Source organism: Stegodyphus dumicola, chromosome 8 (assembly GCF_044657685.1).
Source record: "Stegodyphus dumicola isolate Sdum_Otavi_A_Nest chromosome 8, ASM4465768v1".
Lineage (NCBI taxonomy): Eukaryota > Metazoa > Arthropoda > Arachnida > Araneae > Eresidae > Stegodyphus > Stegodyphus dumicola.
Genome location: NC_140775.1, coordinates 30,871,236 through 30,892,719, shown reverse-complemented (window position 1 = coordinate 30,892,719; position 21,484 = coordinate 30,871,236). Strand labels below are relative to the sequence as shown.

Genomic DNA, 21,484 nt, shown 5'->3' with positions numbered 1-21,484 from the left:
TACTAAAATTAAAGAGCCTATTAAAGAGTTAACAATTCGAAGAAGTCAGTACGATCCAAAAGAGTGACGCTGACTTGAACCCCATTTCAAAAAAAGATTTGCTGAAATCCTTCTCTATCTTTATAAAAAGGACTGGAAAAAGTACATAGTTTCGAAAAATATAATTTCGAGGGTGAACCATGAAATAATTTTTTTTTACAGTGGCGAGCACAAGTCGTCATAGACATTGGCCACTAGTACGGCCGGAAGCGGTGGTCACTTTGATGCTATAATGACCTTGCAGAGAATACGGTAGGCTGAGGTTAGAGCTTGTTTTGATAAGTGTGTATTTGACTTTATTGACTAACTGTATATTCTAGTGATGAGAATTTACTTAATATAACATACGTAACGCTTTACGGTTATTGTATTAAATAGCTAAATCATTTGTAATCCACTGTAGATGTCAAAATATCACTCCAGGAACTTTTCTAATAACACCAATGTATACTTCCAATAAAAATTATTTTAAATAAAATGCAAAATTTTATAAACGTAGTTCTCAACGCTGTGAAGAGTTCAGTAACAAATTTGGTTTATTTGATCCCACGCATGTAAAAACTAATTAAAATACTTATTATACATTCAGTGAGATACATGCAAAAGGTTTCCTATCTTTTCACTTTCGTATTCCGTCGTTTCACTTTCGTATCTACGCAGTCCTTCCTAACATACAGTGATACATATCATCTCAAAGAAAAAATAAATATAAAGACCCCAGTTTGACATAATAAAGTTGCCTTCCCACAACAAAAAATGAAATTACTCGCCATTCGGTGTTGCGGTTGATAAATCCGGAAGACGAAACATGTTCTGTTTAAGCGACTCAATCCAAGTTACAGATTTGAGTGTCACGGCCTTGAACGCTTTTCAGAAGCTCTCTCTCAAGCATTATAAAGTAGTTTACGCAATAGCTATGACTTCTGCAAGATCTCCACAGCAGCAATTGGTCCAAACAATTGAATAATATGATTCGAAATAATCCTTCGATTGACCTTTTTTTCTCTGGAAGTCCACTTGCAAACAAATGCGGCTGTAGAATAAATTGATACTCAAAAAGACAAAGAGAATAAGGGTGGGTTAAAGTTTAATAAATAACAGTAATCATTTAAAACATAAAGCAAAGGAAATGCTTGGTGACTTACGTAACGCAGAAGTAATTACTTACACAATAACTTCCTCAATTAGTACGCGTTACAAACTGCTAATATTGTAAAACATAGTAGTAAAGCATGCTTTTGAAGAAGAAACTTTGCTAATTGGAAGTGTAAGGAAACTTTCATTGAAATATTTTTCTTTAATTCACCCTTAAAATTTAATTGTATTAAAATTCAACAAATTTCAATTCACTAAGCTTTCATGTCTCTCTAAAGATAGTAATTAAAATATGTATCTTAAGCAACAGGTTCCGTATTCATTTATATAAAAAGCAAAAAATTTTAAAATGGCTTTAGGCTTAAATTTCAAAAATAATTATCGAGACATCAAACTAAAACCAGTTACATAAAGTACAATTACCTTTTTATTATGTTCAATATCTTCAGAGGTTAGGTTAGCTTAGGTTAGGTTAGGTTATTTAATTACGGCAAAGCCTCGAGGGCTATCTGCCTAAGGGAAGGGATGCCTTCGTGGAGGACTTTCTAAGGGAAACTGGCTCATATACACGTTACACATGGGGAAAACCACGAAAACATCCATGCAGCGAGCCCGTTCGCGGGATTCTGTATCTGTATCAATCTTGCTTTAGGCAAGAAGAAAGGAGATGAGGAATTTGGCGAACGCCGTTTCCTCCAGTCCGTGAGAGTTAATTATTGAAACATTTAACAACAAACGTTTTCACAACCTTTTTATTAAACATTTACAAACATCCATGCCTTCTCCGGGATTCGAACCCGTGCCCTTCGGCACGGCAACGCTAACCACTATACCGGTTGGGCGGCGTTCGCGGGATTCGAACCTCGACCGAACTACCAGTATTCAGCGACTTTACCGCTCGGCCCTCAACATCTTCAGAAACAGAAAAGAGAAATTACATTCAATTAATTAAATATACCTTTTAATAATGTAACGCAATAGCTTATTTCAATAAATCAAAATTGCTACCTTAAAATGTGATTTTACGCTTAAAATAATAGCAGCCATTCGTCTCGTAAGTACAGCTATTTAAACCGTTACGTAAAAATGTAATAAACAAAGCATGAACGAAAGTAAAGTATTCTGAAAAACATAAAGCTTAGGTTTGGTTATCTGAATATGACAAAGCACTCGAGGGATGTTTGCTTAAGAGGAAGATGTCTTCATGGAGGACTTCTAAGAGAAACTGACTCGAATTCACGTAGCACATGGAGTACAGGACGAAAATCAACCATGCAGATAGTCCATTCGCCTGAGTTCGAAACCTGGTCGAACTACCAGCATTAAGCGGTCTTAACCACTCGGCCATTGGGGAGGCCGAATCCTACAAGGTGATCTTCAAATGGATTGTACGGTATTACGGCAAAGCGCATTAAGACTCTCTGCTTTAGGCATAGGACACCTTCATATAGATTCTTTTAAGGCACATTGGCAGGTATTAACATTAACAGGAAGAAAATCGCGAAAACTCCTGTGTAACCTCTCCGTTCGTCCAGACTTGGATCTCGATCGAATTTTCAGAGTTTCCAATCTTACTGATCGGCCACTGGCAGAATAAGATGGTTTTTGAATTTGATCAAACCATATAAAAATGAGAAGGAGGAAAGGAATTTTTTTCCTTAGAAAAGTTTTAATTAAAGAGAAATTTAAAATCTACGTTTAATAGAACGATTTAAAAAAATTGTTTTTAAGAATACACACCTGTATTTATTAAAAAGCTGCAAATGAGATTTAGTAAAGTATTAAAAATCATTTGGATTATAACAAAGCACGTGAAGGCTATCTGACCACGCACAGAGAGGCGTCCGTGAAAAACTGTCTAAGGGGAACAGGCTACTATTCACATTACACATGAGGTAAACCATGAAAACTTTCATGCAGCCAGACTGTTCGCCGATTATTTTAATAACGGTCAAATCACTAGTATAATACGGGTACTCCTTTTTATAATTTGTTTCTTTAAAAATAGGAACTTCAAGGATATTGTCGGTCCCTCAGATTTGATTCGTAATCATGGTAACAACCAGTGCAGGATTTACGTATAAGCTACACAAGCCATAGCTTAGGCCCCCACCAGCTTTCTCAGGCCCCCCACAAAAAAACCTCTAGGTATGAGAAAAATCATATTTGACACTGACATAGAACATCTGGACTTATAAAGGACCCCATATCTCAAATAGGTTAGGGCCTTATCAAGTCTAAATCCGGCCCTGGTAAGAACAGCTGCGGAAGAAAAGGTCGAGTCACTTAATTTTTTTTCTCCACTTCGTTTCAGTTTAACGTGTTTCGCTTCATGAAAAGCGCGCGAATGACGAGGAGAAAATAAATACTGGTGAAGATGATAAGAGTTACGCTCACAAATGGGAAGGGGACTGGCAACGGTCTTGAAGTGCCTATTTTAAAGTAACAAATCATAGTAAAGGAAGTATATAATTAACCTTCATGAATCGTCAGGATCTCGGTGAATGGGTTGGCTGTATGGATGGTTTGGGGTTTTCCTCATGTAAGGTGGACACGAACCAATTTCCTCAGAAAGTCCTCCACAAAGGCATCTTCTTCTAGGAAGATAGGCCTTGTGTGTTTTACCATAATAATAATAATAACCCCTGAATCTTTCTGATTAATTTACTGAACACAGTTTCAAATAACGTACTTCAATAACAGGTCAAATTTTTTTTAAAAACTTTTTCTAGAATCTTATAAAGTGTAAGATTCCAGAATCTTATAAAGTGTTAAAATCCACAGATTATTTTAAGTGTTAATAGCCTTGATGGAGGACGATAACACCGTCTATTTACCACATGCAGGCTAACGTAATGACTTTGCTCCACATCTGCCACTGGAGCATAGTATTCATTAGCATACATTGCTTGAGTTATATAAAGAAAACAAAAAGCGCTACGATGCTATAATATAGATGGTGTTGTATCTGTTCTACCCTGAAACATTCACAAACACTGAATATAGAAGGCTAAATTCTTTCCAGAAAATTGAGAATGCGGCACTCAGAGACACAATGTAATGATACTAATGATCCAGGTCCACTGAAATTGAAATTATCCCATTATTTTTTTCAATAAATACCTCTATTTAATGCCAATAAAAGTACTCTTGTGTTAAAACATTTATGACATTTTATTTGAGTAAAACTAACACTTAAAAGTATATATTACACCTTTCATTTATGTCTCGTTTTGTCATTAACTCGCTGAGTCCAGAGATTTAGGCAGATTTGATTTTCAATCGGTGTAGCTCGAAATTGAAGAAAGAACCGTAACCGCACGACTTGTAGATGAAAGGCGTTTGCCTTTGTTTTGGCTGCCGCTCTGATTGTTATATCAGAAACCCCTCTGCTCAAGTGAGATATAGTGCCAGGCGTTAGTAAAGAGTGGTAAGTGTTTCGATTCAGACGAGGTTGTGCGAATTGTGTTGTATCCATGATAAAAACACAAGAATTACAAGCAAATTTTGATTCAGATTAGGTTGTGTGACCCAAGTTTGTTGTACTCTAGAATAGAAACACTTGTATGTAGCTGACTTGTACGTTCCAGTTATTCATTGAAACGTCAAGCAGATTTATTTTGTTTTGTATGCGTCTTCTTTGAAACAGGTGAACATTTTTGTTTGGCATTAATTATTTGTTTGGAACACAACTTGAATTCGATGAGTATGGAATACGAACTTTGTCTGGAATACGAGTATGCGCCTTACACTTGTTTAACTCTTTCAAACAATGCTACGGCTGCCTAGGAGCGACAGTACGCTTATTACTGCTATTCAGTTAATAACTGGTGCTATTGCTTTGACTTTTCCAGTCCTTCTTTTTTCCGTAAATTTTTTGTACATTCATTAACAATGAGCTTATGTAAAGTTAATAAGAAGAGTCAAGCAACAAAGAAAATAGTTAGGATCACCATAGAGGCTGTATAATGTTTCTATAATTCTAAACTAAATGAATGGACTATATAAAACGAACACTAACAACTTTATTACTGGTAATTACTTAGGTACTATTACATGCTCTGGCATATTTCACCAGATGAATATATAGCGGCCAAGTGGAAGTTTCTCCCTCTCTACAACAAATAGCGCCTTTATTCTAATTTAACAGAGGTGAAAAAAGGAAATTGTTGGAAAGCAAGACGATGGCATGCATATCTAAGACTTGCCTATTGCGTAAACCGAGAAGGATGCTGTCTACGACTGTAAAAAACGAAGATACTACTAAATCGGCTTACGTTGCGATGGGAATGAAATCGATTACCAAACGAAGATCAGAGATATCAGAGCATATTGATAAATTGTTGTTGATCTGGAAAGCTGAAAAACATTTACGTACAATATCATGTACAGTGCTTCGTACAGTATATATTTTACCCACTGCCTTTGTATTTTAGGATTAAACAGGCTGTAATAATAGCAGTGGAATTTTTCTTTCTGAGAACGGATTAATTATTTCTCCTTTATTTCTTATTGGGAAAGTTCTTTTGAAATATGTTCACGGATATGGAACGAATTAATAACATATATTGAGGCATCACTGTATTTTAATTTAGAACACACAAGAAGTGAAGTAGAATAAAGTTAAGATTTTACTTGCTTATGTGTGCTGTCATAGTTAGGCTAATTTAAAAGCGATAGTTCGTTTCATAGTTTTAAGATCACGTTTGAGAGGTGACTGTTAATTAAACAGGTACTTAAAAACACTGTTAGAATTCAAATGACGAGAAAATGCGCAAAGGAATCTTTTCTAAGACTTCGGGAATTCACGTATTCAGATGTTTCATCCATAGTAATAATGAAAAAACAATAGTAGAAGATATTTGTAGAATTCCAAAAATATTAATATGACTTACTTATTTTATTCACAAGAATATTACGGTTTTTCACATAAATATCATTCAAGTTCATACTTTTTGTACTTGTTTACAGGTTTTGAACTTGAAATGCAAATACCTTTTGAAATGCAAACTACCTTTTGCATAAATTAAAACCCCCTCTGAAACTGTAAAAAGTGTGGGAATTTTCCTCTGATTAAGAGCCTCTGCTCTAAGATTCCTTCGATTTCATTCCTTTCACAACGTAAGCCAATTTAATAGCGACTTTGTTTTTCACAAACGTGGACATCAGCGTACTTGGCGTACTGTAGGCAATAGCGAAGTCCTGGATATGCACGCTATCTTCATACTTTTCAGTAACTGCTTTTATTTTCACCTACATGGCGACCTTAAAATTTTTTTCATTTCTTGACTCTTCTCGTTTACTTTTCCTAAAACTCACTGTTAATGGTATACAAAAAATGGTATTTAAGGAAAATCCCGTCAACCACAAAAGGTTATTTAAATTTAAATAAAATTTTAAAAAAAATTAAATACAAGAAAAAAAAACGTTCTATTCTTATTTTTCTTTCTCATTTATTATATTAGCATTTATTTATATTTAATTTTTCATTTTCATTAAAAATTTCCATTATTTTTTATTAAGGAGGTATATTGTAAAAGCAATTATTTTCTCGAGAAAATATAAGTCTTGCGAAATACTTTCTTTTCGCCTCAAATAGTAATAAAAAACAGAAATTTTTCACTTACCAAATTTTGCGAAATTTTCAACTCGCGAAATCACGATATCTTCATTTTGGGCCCACCAGCGTCCGAGCGGTAAAATCGCTGAACACTGGTAGTTCGGTCCGAGGTTCGATTCCCGCGAACGAGCTGGCTGCATGGGAATTTTCGTGGTTTTCCCCATGTGTAACGTGTATACGAGCCAGTTTCCCTTAGAAAGTCCTCCACGAAGGCATTCCTCCCTTTAGGCAGATAGCCTTCGAGGCTTTGCCATAATCACATACATACACACACACACATCTTCATTTCCGCGAAAGTTATGAAGTCTTTACTCAAGAATAATAACTAACATGTGTAATCAAGGTTACAGCAGACCCAGGTGTTTGAAGAAGACTTTTCCAGTTTTGGCGAAAAATCGCGTAGTTTGCCGTCTTTTCCTTAATAAGCAAAAATGGTCGACGGGATTTTCCATAAATACCCAAAAAATGTACTCTAAAAAACGTGAAATCACTTGAAAATTCATCGTTATGCAGGGTGTTGTTCAGTGAGCGGTAGCAACAGCCATAATGATGCTCATGGACAGTCGCATCATTGTCTCGACAGAGGTAAACAAATGTAGGTAATAATTAATGTGAAAATGTAATACGGAAAACGTTATTGAATTAATTTTTTTAAACCTTGGCTTTTGTACACATTAAAGTTATTTATACTGAGGATGACAATGGCGACCTAGATCTGAAATTTTTTACATAACGGTTATCATGAAGACTTTGTTTGAACTTTTGACGGATCTTTTAATACCACTGTTTAGCTTTTAAATCAAAATTTCAATTTTGTATTTCTAAATACATATTCATCATTCAAAAAATAACGTGAGTCTATTTATATCACATCTTTCATGTAGCGGTAACTGATTATATCCGATTATTATGCATTTTAGATTTAAAGTGAAAATGTAAAATGTAAGCTGAATCATTTTCATTTCGTAACAAATTTACCTCCTTCTAATGCCTCAGTATCGTACTATATTGAGTTCAAAGGTTTTTTTTTTTTTTTTTTTTTCCCCCCCCCCCACTTCAAAACTTATTATTTTAACAGTACAGAAGAGCTTCAGAAAACCTTAACTACAAAGGCATAACACCAGTCTAAATGCTGAGTTTTACAAAAGTATCGAGCAGCTGTATGAAAGGTCCAAGTATTGCATAATCCTACAAGAATTGGAAGCTAAGAAGTAAGAATGTTATTTGTCTTTAACTTTCATTTCTTTTAACGGAAAGATTCCACAAAAACTTTTAGGTGCATTGTGTAAATCTCTTCCCTTTCAACAGTCGTCACACTTTTATTAAAAAGGGTTTAATTGGCGGAAATTTTGGGCCCTCTTCTGCTTTGACCACTGTCATGCATATTACGGTCTAAAAGTCATATTATTTAAAATTCATGGAAATATAATTATTTAATTACTAATTTTCATTTTTTAATTCATTACTAACTTGCACGGTTGGCGTCTTCATCCAAACAGTTCAGATGACAGCCTGAGGTTTGTTCCTGCGTGTCTTGATTTTTGGTTCCATTCATATTTGTATTCGTTACACCCCTGTAAAGGACCAAACATTAAATTGTAAAATATTGAATGCCGCATACATAAAATCATATAAAATAGTTAAGACAGCATCACTTGCTTTACATACCGAGTCGTAAAATTCAGATTTTTATAATGCTATTATAGAAAATATGGCAGCGTTAGTTTTAAATTTCGGTATAAATTATTTCTTATTTCTGAAATATGAATACCGTATACGTAGGACCCATGTAAAATTTCTCTCCTGTGTACCAGAATCCTCTTTATCAGTTGCGATAATTCTTCTTTACATCGCTGTTGTATGGCGTCGTCCCCTGAAGATCCATAATGAGATTCGAATTGGGCTAATCTACCATTTACCGCTTCTTTGTTTTTGTATTTTTGCTTAAGTCATTTGTCCGCACTTTAATTCTAATGTTTAAAATATGCCTTACTTTGATCAGCATATTGCTTACAATTAGTACGGAATTTTATTTGTAAATACTCAAGTGTTTATATTGTTTATTTAATCTTTATTGCGTATTTCATTGCACTTTATTTTACTTATGTGAATATTTTCACGGAACCAGAGTATCTAAGCAACGTTTTGGCGTACAAACTAGGAATTTTCTTACATATATATATATATACTGCATCACTCAAGGTGAAAACACTTTAGATCTCCATTCTCATTGTTCTTTCTTTAAAGTATTAAATGGAATCATTTTTAATTGATTGAATTTCGACACACGTACTTTGTTGGATAATACCAAAGATGAATTTGCCAGGTTGTCGTTCTAGTATTTGGACATATTAGATTATGGCAAAGCATAACAGGGCTATCTAGCTAAGATTAGGTTATTCGGAATATAGCAAAACACATAAGGGCTATTTGCTTAAAGGAAGGGATGCCGTCTTGGAGAACTTAATAAGGGGAATTGGCTCTTATTCATGTTGAACATGGAGAATACCACGAAAAGCAACCATACAGCTACCCCATTTGCATGGGTTCGAACTACTAACATTTAGAAATCTCATCCGCTCGGTCGCTTGTGGGTATTTTGCTTTCTATAAGTACAAAACTTTCTTCTTGATTCAAAATTAAACATGAAATTTTTCGTACTGTGTATAATTTCACTAAGTACTCTGTTAAAATGGAGGACAAGTATGCCAAAAGATGTTTAAAACTATTCTTCAGGATTCACGATTATTTCAACTGTGAAAAAGGACGCACGTACTATCTGGGGAACAGATGGGAAGCTTTGCGGAAAACATTTTAATCTAAATTGGCTTGTATTCACATTACTAACAAGGAAACCACGAAAACACTTTTGCGGCCAGCCCGTTCGTCCTCATTTATTTGAAACTGGTTAAACTCTATCGCAGAATGACGTAGGTTTCATAAAATATTGCGCTTTTTAAGGAACACCGACATAAAGGTTTCTTCCTTGTGCAGAATCTCCATCAACAGCCGAGCGGTAAAACCGCTGAACACTGGCAGTTCAAAGTGGATTCAAATTTCGGTGAATGGTCTGGCTGCATGAGAGTTTTTATAGTCTTTTTATGCAGCGAATTTTCCTTGAAAGGTCCTCCACGAAGTTTTCCTTCCCTTTAAGTCGTGTGTGTTTCCCTCTTTAGTACTTTACCACCTCATATTAAAAAAGGCGAAAAGAAAAAAATATGTGTGGAGTAGACACACTCAGCTGATCAATGTTTAACAATATTTCTACCCAAAACATTGTAAACCGTGAAGATGTTAATTAATTTCCCGAGTTGATTTATTGGCTAATCTTTGGAATATGGTAACAGGTAGTTTGGCGACATTTTGGTAAGGCGATAAAGTTTACTAGCTAGGACTTTAGCAGTGTACATGGATAAAGTCAAGAGTGTGCGCAATGCCATTTTTGTGCAATTCTGGGATGTTTTTTAAGTGAAAATAGGTCGACGTGTACATGGATACCGTGTATGTGCAATTCTTAAAAACGCGGCAAGCAGTTTGCGATTCCCAATTTCTCCCAATTTCGCACCTAATCTTCGTCATGATTAAGCACTTTTGTTCCATAAAAGTTCTAGCATAAGCGTAATTCGGCTAGCAGATAGTTGGAAAAAATGTTTAAAAAAAAAAACATGCCTTTACTTCGTGAAAACAAAATGGCGTCCAAAACAAAACTAGCAGGTTGCTGTAGCAGGGTTGGTCGCCAAATTTTCGCCAAAAAATTGCCAAGTTACCATAATCCGAAGATTAGCCGCTACTAGTCTAAGCCCCCTGATTCTCTAACGCAGCGCTTTTTAAACTGTGAGTCGCCAAAAAATTTAGCAGTTTTGATATTTCTTTAACTTATATTAATAATTTTACAATTACCAGATATTTTCACACAATGTATCTGAAAATAGGTAAAGATAAGACAATACAAAGCAAACTGAAAACGTTTCAACGCATTCTTTTATAACAAAAACGTTCATTTTACTTGCTTTCCACGTGACGCTGTGACTTATTTAAAATTTTCAAATTGTTCTATGTCTAGAAATTAAAGTTAATGACCTAAAACTGCAATAGTATATTACAGTACAAGTGAAAAAATTGACAGTTTCACACACGCGTGTGTCGGATTTGCGCAATGCTTATGGGGTCCCACAAAATTTTCGTAATGGGGTCCTGGGGGTCGCGAAAAAATTTCACTGATAAAAAGTGGTCGCGGCAGAAAAAAGTTTAAGAAACCCTGCTCTAACGCATTCAATAAACGAATGCTGGCATGGGAGTGAGAATGGGAGAATTAAAATGTACAGAATAAATCCAACTTTAAAGTTGTGTACACATTTTTTAAACTTGGCGTTATTATTAAACGAAATTAAATAATATGTAAATAATATTAAATAAAGATCAAAGGAGGTGGATCAATTATTTTATTATTGTATTTCTCAACATAATTCGAACTTTGCGCAGCAATGGGCAGTAAAGTTAAGAAAATAAATCAGCTCATGAAATTAATCAAAACTTCATTGTATGCAACGTTTCCGGTAAAAAACATTATTAAGCATTTATAAATATTGATCAGTTGAGTGCGTCCAGGCCATAAACAATTTTTTCTGTTTGCCTTTTCTAATACAATATTCTTGCGAAATTGTACCTTCTCTTTTGTACGAGTATTTTGACTAATGATGTAGCATTGAAAGATTACGAATGGCATTGTATAATTTTGTAGTACAATGGCACAACGTGGTAACATTATTAATAAAACTTAAATCTTTAATCTCTCATTTTTTTAGTTATTATGAGGCATGAATTTCCAGTATAGTTCAAAATAACGTAAAAAATTAATAAAATGAAAATAAAGATGACAACAACACAGTTTATCAAATAAGATTTTACAATTATCATTATTAACGGAGCTTTTTTGAAGCCTTTTAGTCATGCTTACACCTTAACACATCAATTAAGCGAGTGATTCCTGCATTTCAAAACTTCAGTTTTACTTTTTTTTTTTCCCTTATCACTTCCTGATCAAACAGCCGATTGAAGCTCTTGCTCATAATATCGAAAATTCATCTTCTAACTGTACGTCCACCAATAGTCAAATTAAGACAGCTGATCATTTTTACACTTCGACCAGGGTTTAAATCTCGGCTAACGAAGTTATCACCATGAGGTTTTCGTGAGTGTTTTCCATGTGCAACATAAAATAAATGCCAGCTTCCCTTAGAGTCCATGTTACGAAGATACGAGAATCAAGTTACGATATAAATTTCTTACGTCTTGCCGAGTGGAAAAGCTTTTGAATCGCTGAATGTTTAATCAAAATTTAATTAAATTCGTGCAAAATTAAAGAATCGAAATTCGAAATTTCGGCTTCGAGACGCACATGCTTAGATGAAAGACTGTGTGTGTTCAAAATTCGGCGGCTCCAAAGTGTTCCTGTACTAGTAATTCACATATTAAATTTAAAATTGAAACGCAAACACCAGCTTAATTTATTCTCGGTATGAAAAGTAAATAATATACACTATATCACGTGCACCACACTAAACACTGAATTTTAAGAATTTTGTTTCCGGAAGATGGTAGGAGAAAATGTGCTTACAAAATTGACATTAATATGCATTTTGTTTCGAGAACAATTAGAGTCACTTTTATATAATAATTGCATTATGCTTCTTTCTTTGGCACAACGTAAAACTTATATACAAAATTATGTAATTAAAAGCATGAAAAAGACAGATTCATACTTTTGAAATAGAATCGAAGATACATATATGAAATAATTGTTTTAAGTGTCAAGCATTTTTAGAAATATATTCACTACTTAAAGAAAGCGTACTATATATTCATAGAATCATAGTATACAAAAAACAAAAGTGCTACAATCTGCACACTACGAAATGAAATTATTTTGTTTAATTATCCTCTTACAATATAAGGTAATAGAACAATATGAAAATTATTCTTTACCTGCTTGCTGTCAAAACAAACGTTTCTTTTCATCTGATTCAAATGAATTCCTCTGTTGCCACAAAAATTACGAAATAATCTTCGCTAAACTACTGTTCGTCTGCCAACCACAGAATATTCTGGTTGATTATTAGACTATGGTAAAACAATCTGGAAAAGCATAGAAGTTATTCGCAACTTTTCGACAACACTGAAAGCCAACATTCACCGCCGACATTTTCGAACAATGAATAGAATCAACCATTTGTAGGAAGCTCCTTCCGGAGATACAGAATGGCCGGATTTGGCCCTATTCTGTCTCCTCTTTTTAAGGATTATTTTTTCATTCTTTTTCATGTGTAAACAGTCCAGGTATGGATAGCCATGTTGTGGTTGAGTGATTTGAGTTTCTATCGATGAATTTTTAACTTTGAATTTGTATATGAATTTTAATCATAATTTCATTATTAAGTAAATAAATATAGTTAACTCTTCTCTAACCGGCCTCCATGGATCAGTGATTCATTTATCTATCCTGAATAAAAGAATGTTTGCTTAATCTGAAAAAGCAAAAAACAGCATTTATAGATTGTATCTGTGATAAAAATCGTACGTATGTAGTGTCCATAAAAGTCCTTACGCAGTTTTAATTTCCTCAACTGTTTGCCGCAGACGTGTACGTCCATTTACAAAAGTGTTTCATAAAACACAAATACTTATGACACATTTTTCAAATTAAAAAATTTGATGTGTACACCACATGACGTCCTTGTACAATCTATTAAATTGTATATATTTTTTGCTGTACTTCATTTCAACTTATTTCCTCGAATTATTCTAACTTAATTAACTGATTCTTCAAGACAAGTTGAAAATGGCATTAAAAATTCCAAATTTTAAAATAAAAAAAAAAAAAAAAAAAAAAAATGCAAGAGGTTTCAGATTTTAAATTACGTCCACAGGAGCGATTTTTTTAACGTTTTGTGTGTTACCTTTATTTACTAAATATCATGTTCTTCACACTTAAACCATAAAATTTAGTTCAAGAGCAATATAGCAAAATAATTTTAAATTGAGCATATCTTTAGAACTTCTGATACACAGTCTCACGCGCTGGAGATAAAAATGCTTTTTTTGTACAACGTTGCCATTTCTCTCTTTGAAATCGTTTAGTTTGTTAATAAAAAATTTGTTAAAGTTTTGCAAAATACGAAATTAATAATAAAACAAATTCCAAATTTCAGATTTGGGCTTCCAGATGCCCATTTTCGCAGTAGGATTACGCCATTCAAAATTTGATGTCTCTAGGTACCGTTGTTTTATCACAATGCGAGAAACATATATACATGTATGCAGATTCTTCATTATTTAATTTATTCAACTGTAATACAGGGCGAAAATATTTGCTGGCAACAGTTTGAAAAGTGAAACGGACAAAACGAAAACAATAGTCGTTCAGGAACAAAGCCCCTTTGGACTAAATATCCCGGTAAATTTTAGAAGTGTTTGCCCGGTCTAACTATAGAAGTGTTTTAAATGACAAAAATATTCATATTTTGGCAATATTAAATTTAAAATAGATAAATTAATTTTTGGAACAATATTGAAATCTAGCTTTTAGTGCAGTCTCCCAGTTCGAATAATATTTGGGAAAGTTTTCTGTCAGATACTTTTGGGAAAATAAACGATCTAAACTTGTCTCTTGAAGGAAAAAATAGCCATGTATTTCCTGCGAATGATAAAACTAAAAATTTTATTAAAACGATTAACATTTAGAAGATTAGGGTTAAAAAGAATTCATTCGAAATGCTTTCCTACTATCGCCACCAATTTTATAATTGAAAATTAATGTAAAACTTTAATTGGGAATATTATTCTAGATTAATTAGAAATTCTAGAACAATTTTGCAAATACCTTATATCGAAATTTGATTTTAAAAAGTTATCTGGAATACAAAAATGCTTTTTAATTAACATTAATGAGATTAATCATCTGCCATTAAAGGTCAAGAGGATGCTTTGTTTATTTGATTATGGAAAAGCACACAAATGCTATCTGCCTAAGAGGGGGCGCCTTCGTGGAGGGCTTCCTAAGAGAAATGGCTCGTATGCACGTTACACCTGGTTCGAACTACCAGTGTTCAGATAACTACCGCTCAGCCGCTAGTGGGTCAAAGCCCAAGAGGAATTTGTTGAACTGTAGAAATATGCAAACTTAAATACTGAGTTTCCACAAATTTCTTTGACTGGATCGGAGACTGAAATTTTCTGGAATTTCTGAAATGGCGTTTAATGTTTTTCTGCAGTTCAGCATCATATATATGTGTGAAACGACTTTTTTAACTTTAAGGCTTATTAGATTAAAATATCGTTCTTGCTGATAAATGGTAAACACTTCCAGCAGTGTCAAATATTGCCTCAGTTAGTTTGCTATGCAGCATTTATTTTAGTTAAATTTAATTTCCTATACTTCAAAAGCAAGCATACCCGTATCATTAACACGATATTTTCTTTCATTAATTTTTGCACACTCCAAACAACACCTAAAACGATTTCTTTTCATATATATTTTACCGAAGAAATAACTGATTCATGGAAATAAATTTATTTTTATATCCTTATTTTATGTTTAATATCTGGACTGGAAAAAAATCTCGATAGTGGAAAGAGGTCATAAATGGAAAACATTTTAAAACATCGTTGATCTTAAGCAGATCGTGAGTCGCAGTGTAAATTTATATACGTTATGGTAAGCTTGGCGAGTAAAAATGAAACGGCGCCAACAGGTTCTTTCCCGAAGCGCCAACGGGTTCTCTGCGGATGAAAACCCACATTATATACTACAGCCATCTATTGGCAAATTTAGAACATAGAATCATATAATTGTATTTAACATATAATAAAGCAATATGATCTTTCCTTTCAGTTTTCGTGGCAAAAACAAAATTCTTTTTAAGGGGAAAAAACTGAAATAAATTAGAGATGCTTTTATTATAAAACAGTTATGTCAAGTGAAAAATTATCCTGAAGAACTTAACTTGTTACCTGAAGAGCTTAACTTGTTTTTAAACATCTTTGTTTTCTTGTTTTACTGCTGCACTATATAATTACTATTTTACTCTTACAATTTTTATATAGTGTCTAATAACGTATTATTCTACTGAAGTGAAAAGCTATGGAATTGTCCAGCCTTAATAGTTAATGATCAGGAAACTCAGAATGTGCCTTTATTAATTATTATTAATGACATTACTGTTTAGAAGTCATATTGGCCTTTGGTAAAAGTATATTTACGGGTACCACTTAACGAAAATTGGCAATTTGTTGCGGTACATTGATACCCAGTTTGTGTAATTCTTTAATTTGTTATTTTGTCTTTGTGTAGCGGCGATTTTAAAATCGCCTCTACATAAAGACAAAATAGCAAGTCAAAGAATTGCACAAACTCGGTATCCATGTAAACATTGACTTATTTTCACTTCAAAAAACATCACAGAATTGCACAAACTTGGCATTGCGCCCTCCATTGACTTTGTCCATGTACACATCGATATATTTTCACTTAAAAAGTCAAAGGAGCACCCAATTCTAGGTAAAAAAATATTTACGGAACATTCAACTACTCAGGTTACCATAATGAAACAACAACTTGGCGATAAGCCAAACAACAACTTGGCGATAAGCCAAGCAACAACTTGGCGATAAATGAAACAACAACTTCGATAATACAAGGGGTACCCTTCAGTCTACTCTAACCTGGCCTTTTTCTTACTAATATCTGGTAAGTACTTCGGTTAAGAAAAAAACACTGTTTTTTCAGTATTGTATCGCCTTTCAAACAGTTTATCGTATCATCGTAGAATCGTTGCTGCACGTCAACATGCCACTATTCCTTCTCGGACAGGCCCACCAGTGGCCGAGCGGTAAAGTCGCTGAACACTGGTAGTTCGGTCCGAGGTTCGAATCCCGCGGACGGGCTGGCTGCATGGGCGTTTTCGTGGTTTTCCCCATGTGTAACGTGTATACGAGACAGTTTGCCTTAGAAAGTCCTCCACGAAGGCATCCCTCTCCTTGGGCAGATAGCCCTCGAGGCTTTGCCATAATCACACACACTCCTTCTCGGACACTAACCCTTGTATTTTTATTTTCATTCACTATATTTCACTATGGGCTAGAGCAGGGAGAAACAAATAATTTTAATAATGGACCACAAAATTACTTTTAAGTGCACACGCAGGCAAGGCCGTCGAAAGGTGCGGTGGTGCTTGTGTGACGAACTTTTGCGGTGCTGCTATTGTTTGCCAGGACGTGACAGGTGGGAAATAAACATCCCTCCCCGGTAGTAATTTTTTAAAAAAATTAACTATTTAACATACATTTTATGTACTTAATTGCAGATTTTTTATTTTACATAAACATCAAACTGTGAAGAGGGATCTACGACGGCCTTGACTGCTATATATTCTTCATGTCGGGGGGGGGGGGGAGGGGAACTGATTATTTTATCACTTTTCTTAGAGACAGAAGCAGCATGCCGAGAATCTGCAGTTTCCCCAAATACGCATCTGTTCCTATTAATCATCAGATTATTGACATGTATGCTGTTTCGTTTTTAAATAAAAATTTAAGGATTGACTGTTCTTTCCTTAAGCTCTCTTTTACTCTCAATAATAATGCTACGAATTTTGAATATATATGGACACAATTTTACTGAAATTATTTGTGAAACTGTAGTATATTTTTTATAGTGTAACATGAAATGCTTGAAAGAGGGCACATATGCCACGAAAAAAAAAAAAAAAAAAAAGTTACAAACTTTGAAATAAATGGCTATCTCGCTAAACTGGCAAGATATCGCCAAGTTCGCAAAGGTTTTGGCAACCTATTTTTATCGCCAAATTTGGCGATAAATCGCAAAATTCGCCAAATTTGGCTGCTATTTGGCGACATTTTGGCCCGGTCCCTATATATCTAATTAGTACTGTAATTGATCTCTATATGTAACTTTTTTTTTTTTACTTTTACACTGCTAAGGAGGACTACTGACCGGGAACAAGCTTTTGCAGTATGATGTCCGCCCTGCAGACATTTATTAAATCTAAATTAAAAAAAAAAAAATACTTACAATTACAAAGCTGCATTGATACAAAGCTGGTAAAGGTAAAACAAAAACAGTAAAATTTAAGACTAACATTGGAATATCAAGCCTGCACTTATACATCACACTGACTTACTATTAAACACTTACTATAATTACGCACATTACTAAAAATAATAATAATAATAATAAATATGCAATGTATTACTATAATACTGAACAACACACTAACATAGTAAAACTGATACTACAAATAAAACACACCATATACACTACTCGTATCAGAAAAGTACACATTGACATACACTGGTGTGCAAAAATTAAGGACGAGAGGTTTTTTCAATATAACTTTGTACAAAAGCTTTCCAAATCAACATATTTAATACCGTAAGATCCCCAATACGTAAGGACATGAGTAATGTAAGCAACACTTACTAAAAGAGAAATCAGAGGGATAAAAAGAAGCTTTATTGAAAAAGTAGCATGGAGCGCAATGCGACTGAAGGCCGAAACATCCCTGTGATGGGTGTCCAGCAAGAAACATCCGGTCTTTAATAAGGGATATGATCTCCTCTGACTGCTAGGCAGGTTTCACAGCGTCTGCCCATGCTGAGAATGAGGGTGTCAATGAGTTGTTGAGGCATTGCTGCCCATTGGTCTTGCAGCGCCAATCGAAGCTCCGGAATCGTTACTGGTGGTAAGGTACGAGCTGCCAAGCGTCTGCCTAGAAAATCCCATACATGCTCGATGGGCTTGAGATCCGGAGATCGTGCCGGCCAATCCATACGTTCAATATCCTCACTCTCTAAGAGCTGTTCGGCAGCTATTGTGCGATGACATGGTGCATTGTCGTCCATCAAAAGGAACTGCGGACCCATAGCGCCTCTAAAAAGACGCACATATGGAAGAAGAATCTCGTTACAATAACGGATCCCGTTGACTGAACCTGCGTCGAAGATGTGAAGGTCTGTACGACTACCAAAGCATGATGCCTCCCCAAACGAGAACACCGCCACCTCCATACCTGTCCCTTTCAATGATGTTCGAGGGATGATTGCGGCTTCCCCGCTCTCTCCAGATGAGTATGCGATGAGAATCGCTACTCAGACTGAATCTGCTCTCATCTGTAAAGAGTACTCGTCCCCATTCATTGTCTCTCCAATTCCGATGTTCCCGGCACCACAGAGAACGCCTTCTCCGATGGGCAGGCGTTAGAGGTACACACCGTACAGGGCGTCGTGCAAACAGACCACCACCGTGCAGTCTTCTGGCCACGGTAAAACGTGATATCGGTCGTCCAGTCGCCTGTGTCGTGTGTCTAGCGATTTCTCCCGCTGTCTGCCGCCTGTTTCTTCTGGCCTGTAAGGTAATATACCGGTCATCTGCGGGTGTGGTTCCTCGTGGACGACCACTACTAAGCCCCCGGATAGCTGTCCCTGTAGTTGGAAATTGTCTCCAAAGTCGTGAAACGATGCTGTGAGCAATTCCGAACTCTGCAGCCACACTTGTCACACTGCGGCCTTCCCCCAACTTCCCAATGATTCGGCCCCGGGTAAAAGCATCCACATGTCGTCTAACAGATTGATTATTCGCCATTTCTCGCTGAGGCAGCAACTCGGTGTGATTTTAACTGCTATACGGCGTGTAATCTCTTTGCCAGAAATACTGATCTTACACCGACAACATGCTTTATACTACTCAGACACTCCCCCATTAAGTCTACCTGCATATCTGCGCATGTGCTACCGTACATCACCTTACTTAATCTCCTGATTGGTCTTTCTGTCCGCTCTGCCTCTTCGTTCAGCTGATATGTTAATTTTTCGACTTCGTCCTTAATTTTTTCACACCAGTGTAGTAAAGCTGATACTACAAATAAAACACAACATATACACTGCTCCTATCAGAAAAGTAGACAGTTCTGTACATGATGCTATACTGTAACGCTAAAACTAATCAAAAGAACACTAGACAATAACATTTGGAAACAGTCACGGTGAAATTAGGAATATAATATATTGTAGCAGAGTTAGAATACGAGTCATTTCAAAACATTAAATCCAGCAAAATATTTCAATACATATTTACAATGTTCTACAACCAAGAAAGTCTGGTTCAATACTACTATTATACATCACACTTACTTATCATTATACGACCCTAAACTATTATACTCCACATTAATAGAAAAAAAATTATACATGATACTTAATGGAATACTGTACATACGCTGAAATAAAATGGCGAATACTACAAAATAACAATCAATATACAATGTGCTTATCAGAAAGTTGGTTCTGCGGCCACGAATATTTGTTAGAAACTGTTGCATTTTGCACAATACTAGAAACTGTTACAAAACATTTGCACACAATATTTCATGGTACTAGCCGAGAGCTCTATATATGTATTTACTATTATACCGCAAACTTAATTTGCAAACATAACACAACGCACTTACTACTTGATAGGTCAATACACTAAGACAATATGTAAATTATAATACACAGAATACAATACAAAAATTAAGTAAACACAATAAAATTTAAAGATTAATAATGGATAGAAGCGACACTGAAATACAAATAGACAGACATTGATTGTGGTAATCTGCATCTAGGAGGTAACATGTTCCAGCAAAGTTATTCATGTACTGCACTAAACATGGCTGTCATGCATATACGTAACATAGGTACAATGGCATGCCATTAGTCTCTGAAATTGTCCTAATTTCAGTAGTTGAATATTATCGTATATAGTAAGATACCAAATTTGTAAGGTAAGAATTATGAAAGCTACTGATCTTCTATAGTTGTTGGTATAGAATTGCCTGCTGTAGCTGCTGTTGACACCGCTTCTGCTCAACAGAATCCACGAGCACAAATGTCCATTACTCGATGAATCTGATTAAATGCGAGCTTCCTTCTCTTGAGGGTGTCTACCACCCGGACCAGTGTGCTTCAGAGTGTTTTTTTAAATGAAATGGTATCGTGAGAGAGCACTCAAAAGCAAAGTGATCCGGATCACCTAGTGTTCCACATCTACAACTTTCTGAAGTAGCTAATCTGAAGCGCCGTAAATAGCTTGGAAATGGTCCGTGTCCAGTAAAGAAATGTGTAAGATGAGCACTACTAGTGACCAGATTCAGACCAACATTGGGGAAGAAACGAAAGGTTCTGCGGCCTGTGGTGGAGTTGTTCCATCTCTGTTGCCAAATTTCTAACATTTTGAGTTCGGTAATCTTTTTTAAATAGGAAACTGGTGCTTTTAGGGGTGTTACAGGCATATTCAAGTCGTCAGCTGCTAGCTTAGCAAGCCTATCGGTCTCTTCGTTTCCAGCAATGCCTACATGCGCTGGAACCCAGCTTAAGTACGGTCGTTGGGACTCGGGAATCTGAAGTAGAGCATCCCTAATAATGTGGACAGAATCCGCTTTGCTGTTGAGTTCTTTAATGGCCAGTAGGCTCGATGCTCAATCACTCAGTATTCTGACTGGTCCTGTTAGATTTCGCTAATATAATCTAATGCTGCCTTAATTGCTACAAGTTCCGCCTGAAATACACTATTGTAATCTGATAGCCTCTGTGACCAAGTGTAACAGATAGTATTGCCTCGCATGACGCAGAAGCCGCTACCTGTGCCAAGCTCCGTTTTGGAACCATCCGTAT

At 35.4% G+C, this 21,484-nt stretch overlaps 1 protein-coding gene across 1 annotated transcript in view; it reads right to left on the bottom strand.

The window, feature by feature from the left end:
* Positions 1-873: 873 nt before the first annotated feature.
* The window catches only part of LOC146995695 (PDZ and LIM domain protein 2-like), a 122,722-nt gene continuing 102,111 nt past the window's right edge, over positions 874-21,484 (bottom strand). Inside the window, exons 3-4 of the mRNA XM_085821710.1 lie at positions 8,225-8,328; positions 874-1,072 (exon numbers count right to left, since the gene is read on the bottom strand). Coding sequence (XP_085677836.1) covers positions 954-1,072; positions 8,225-8,328 — 223 coding nt within the window. The 3' untranslated portion in view covers positions 874-953. The remainder of the gene's footprint in view (positions 1,073-8,224; positions 8,329-21,484) is intronic.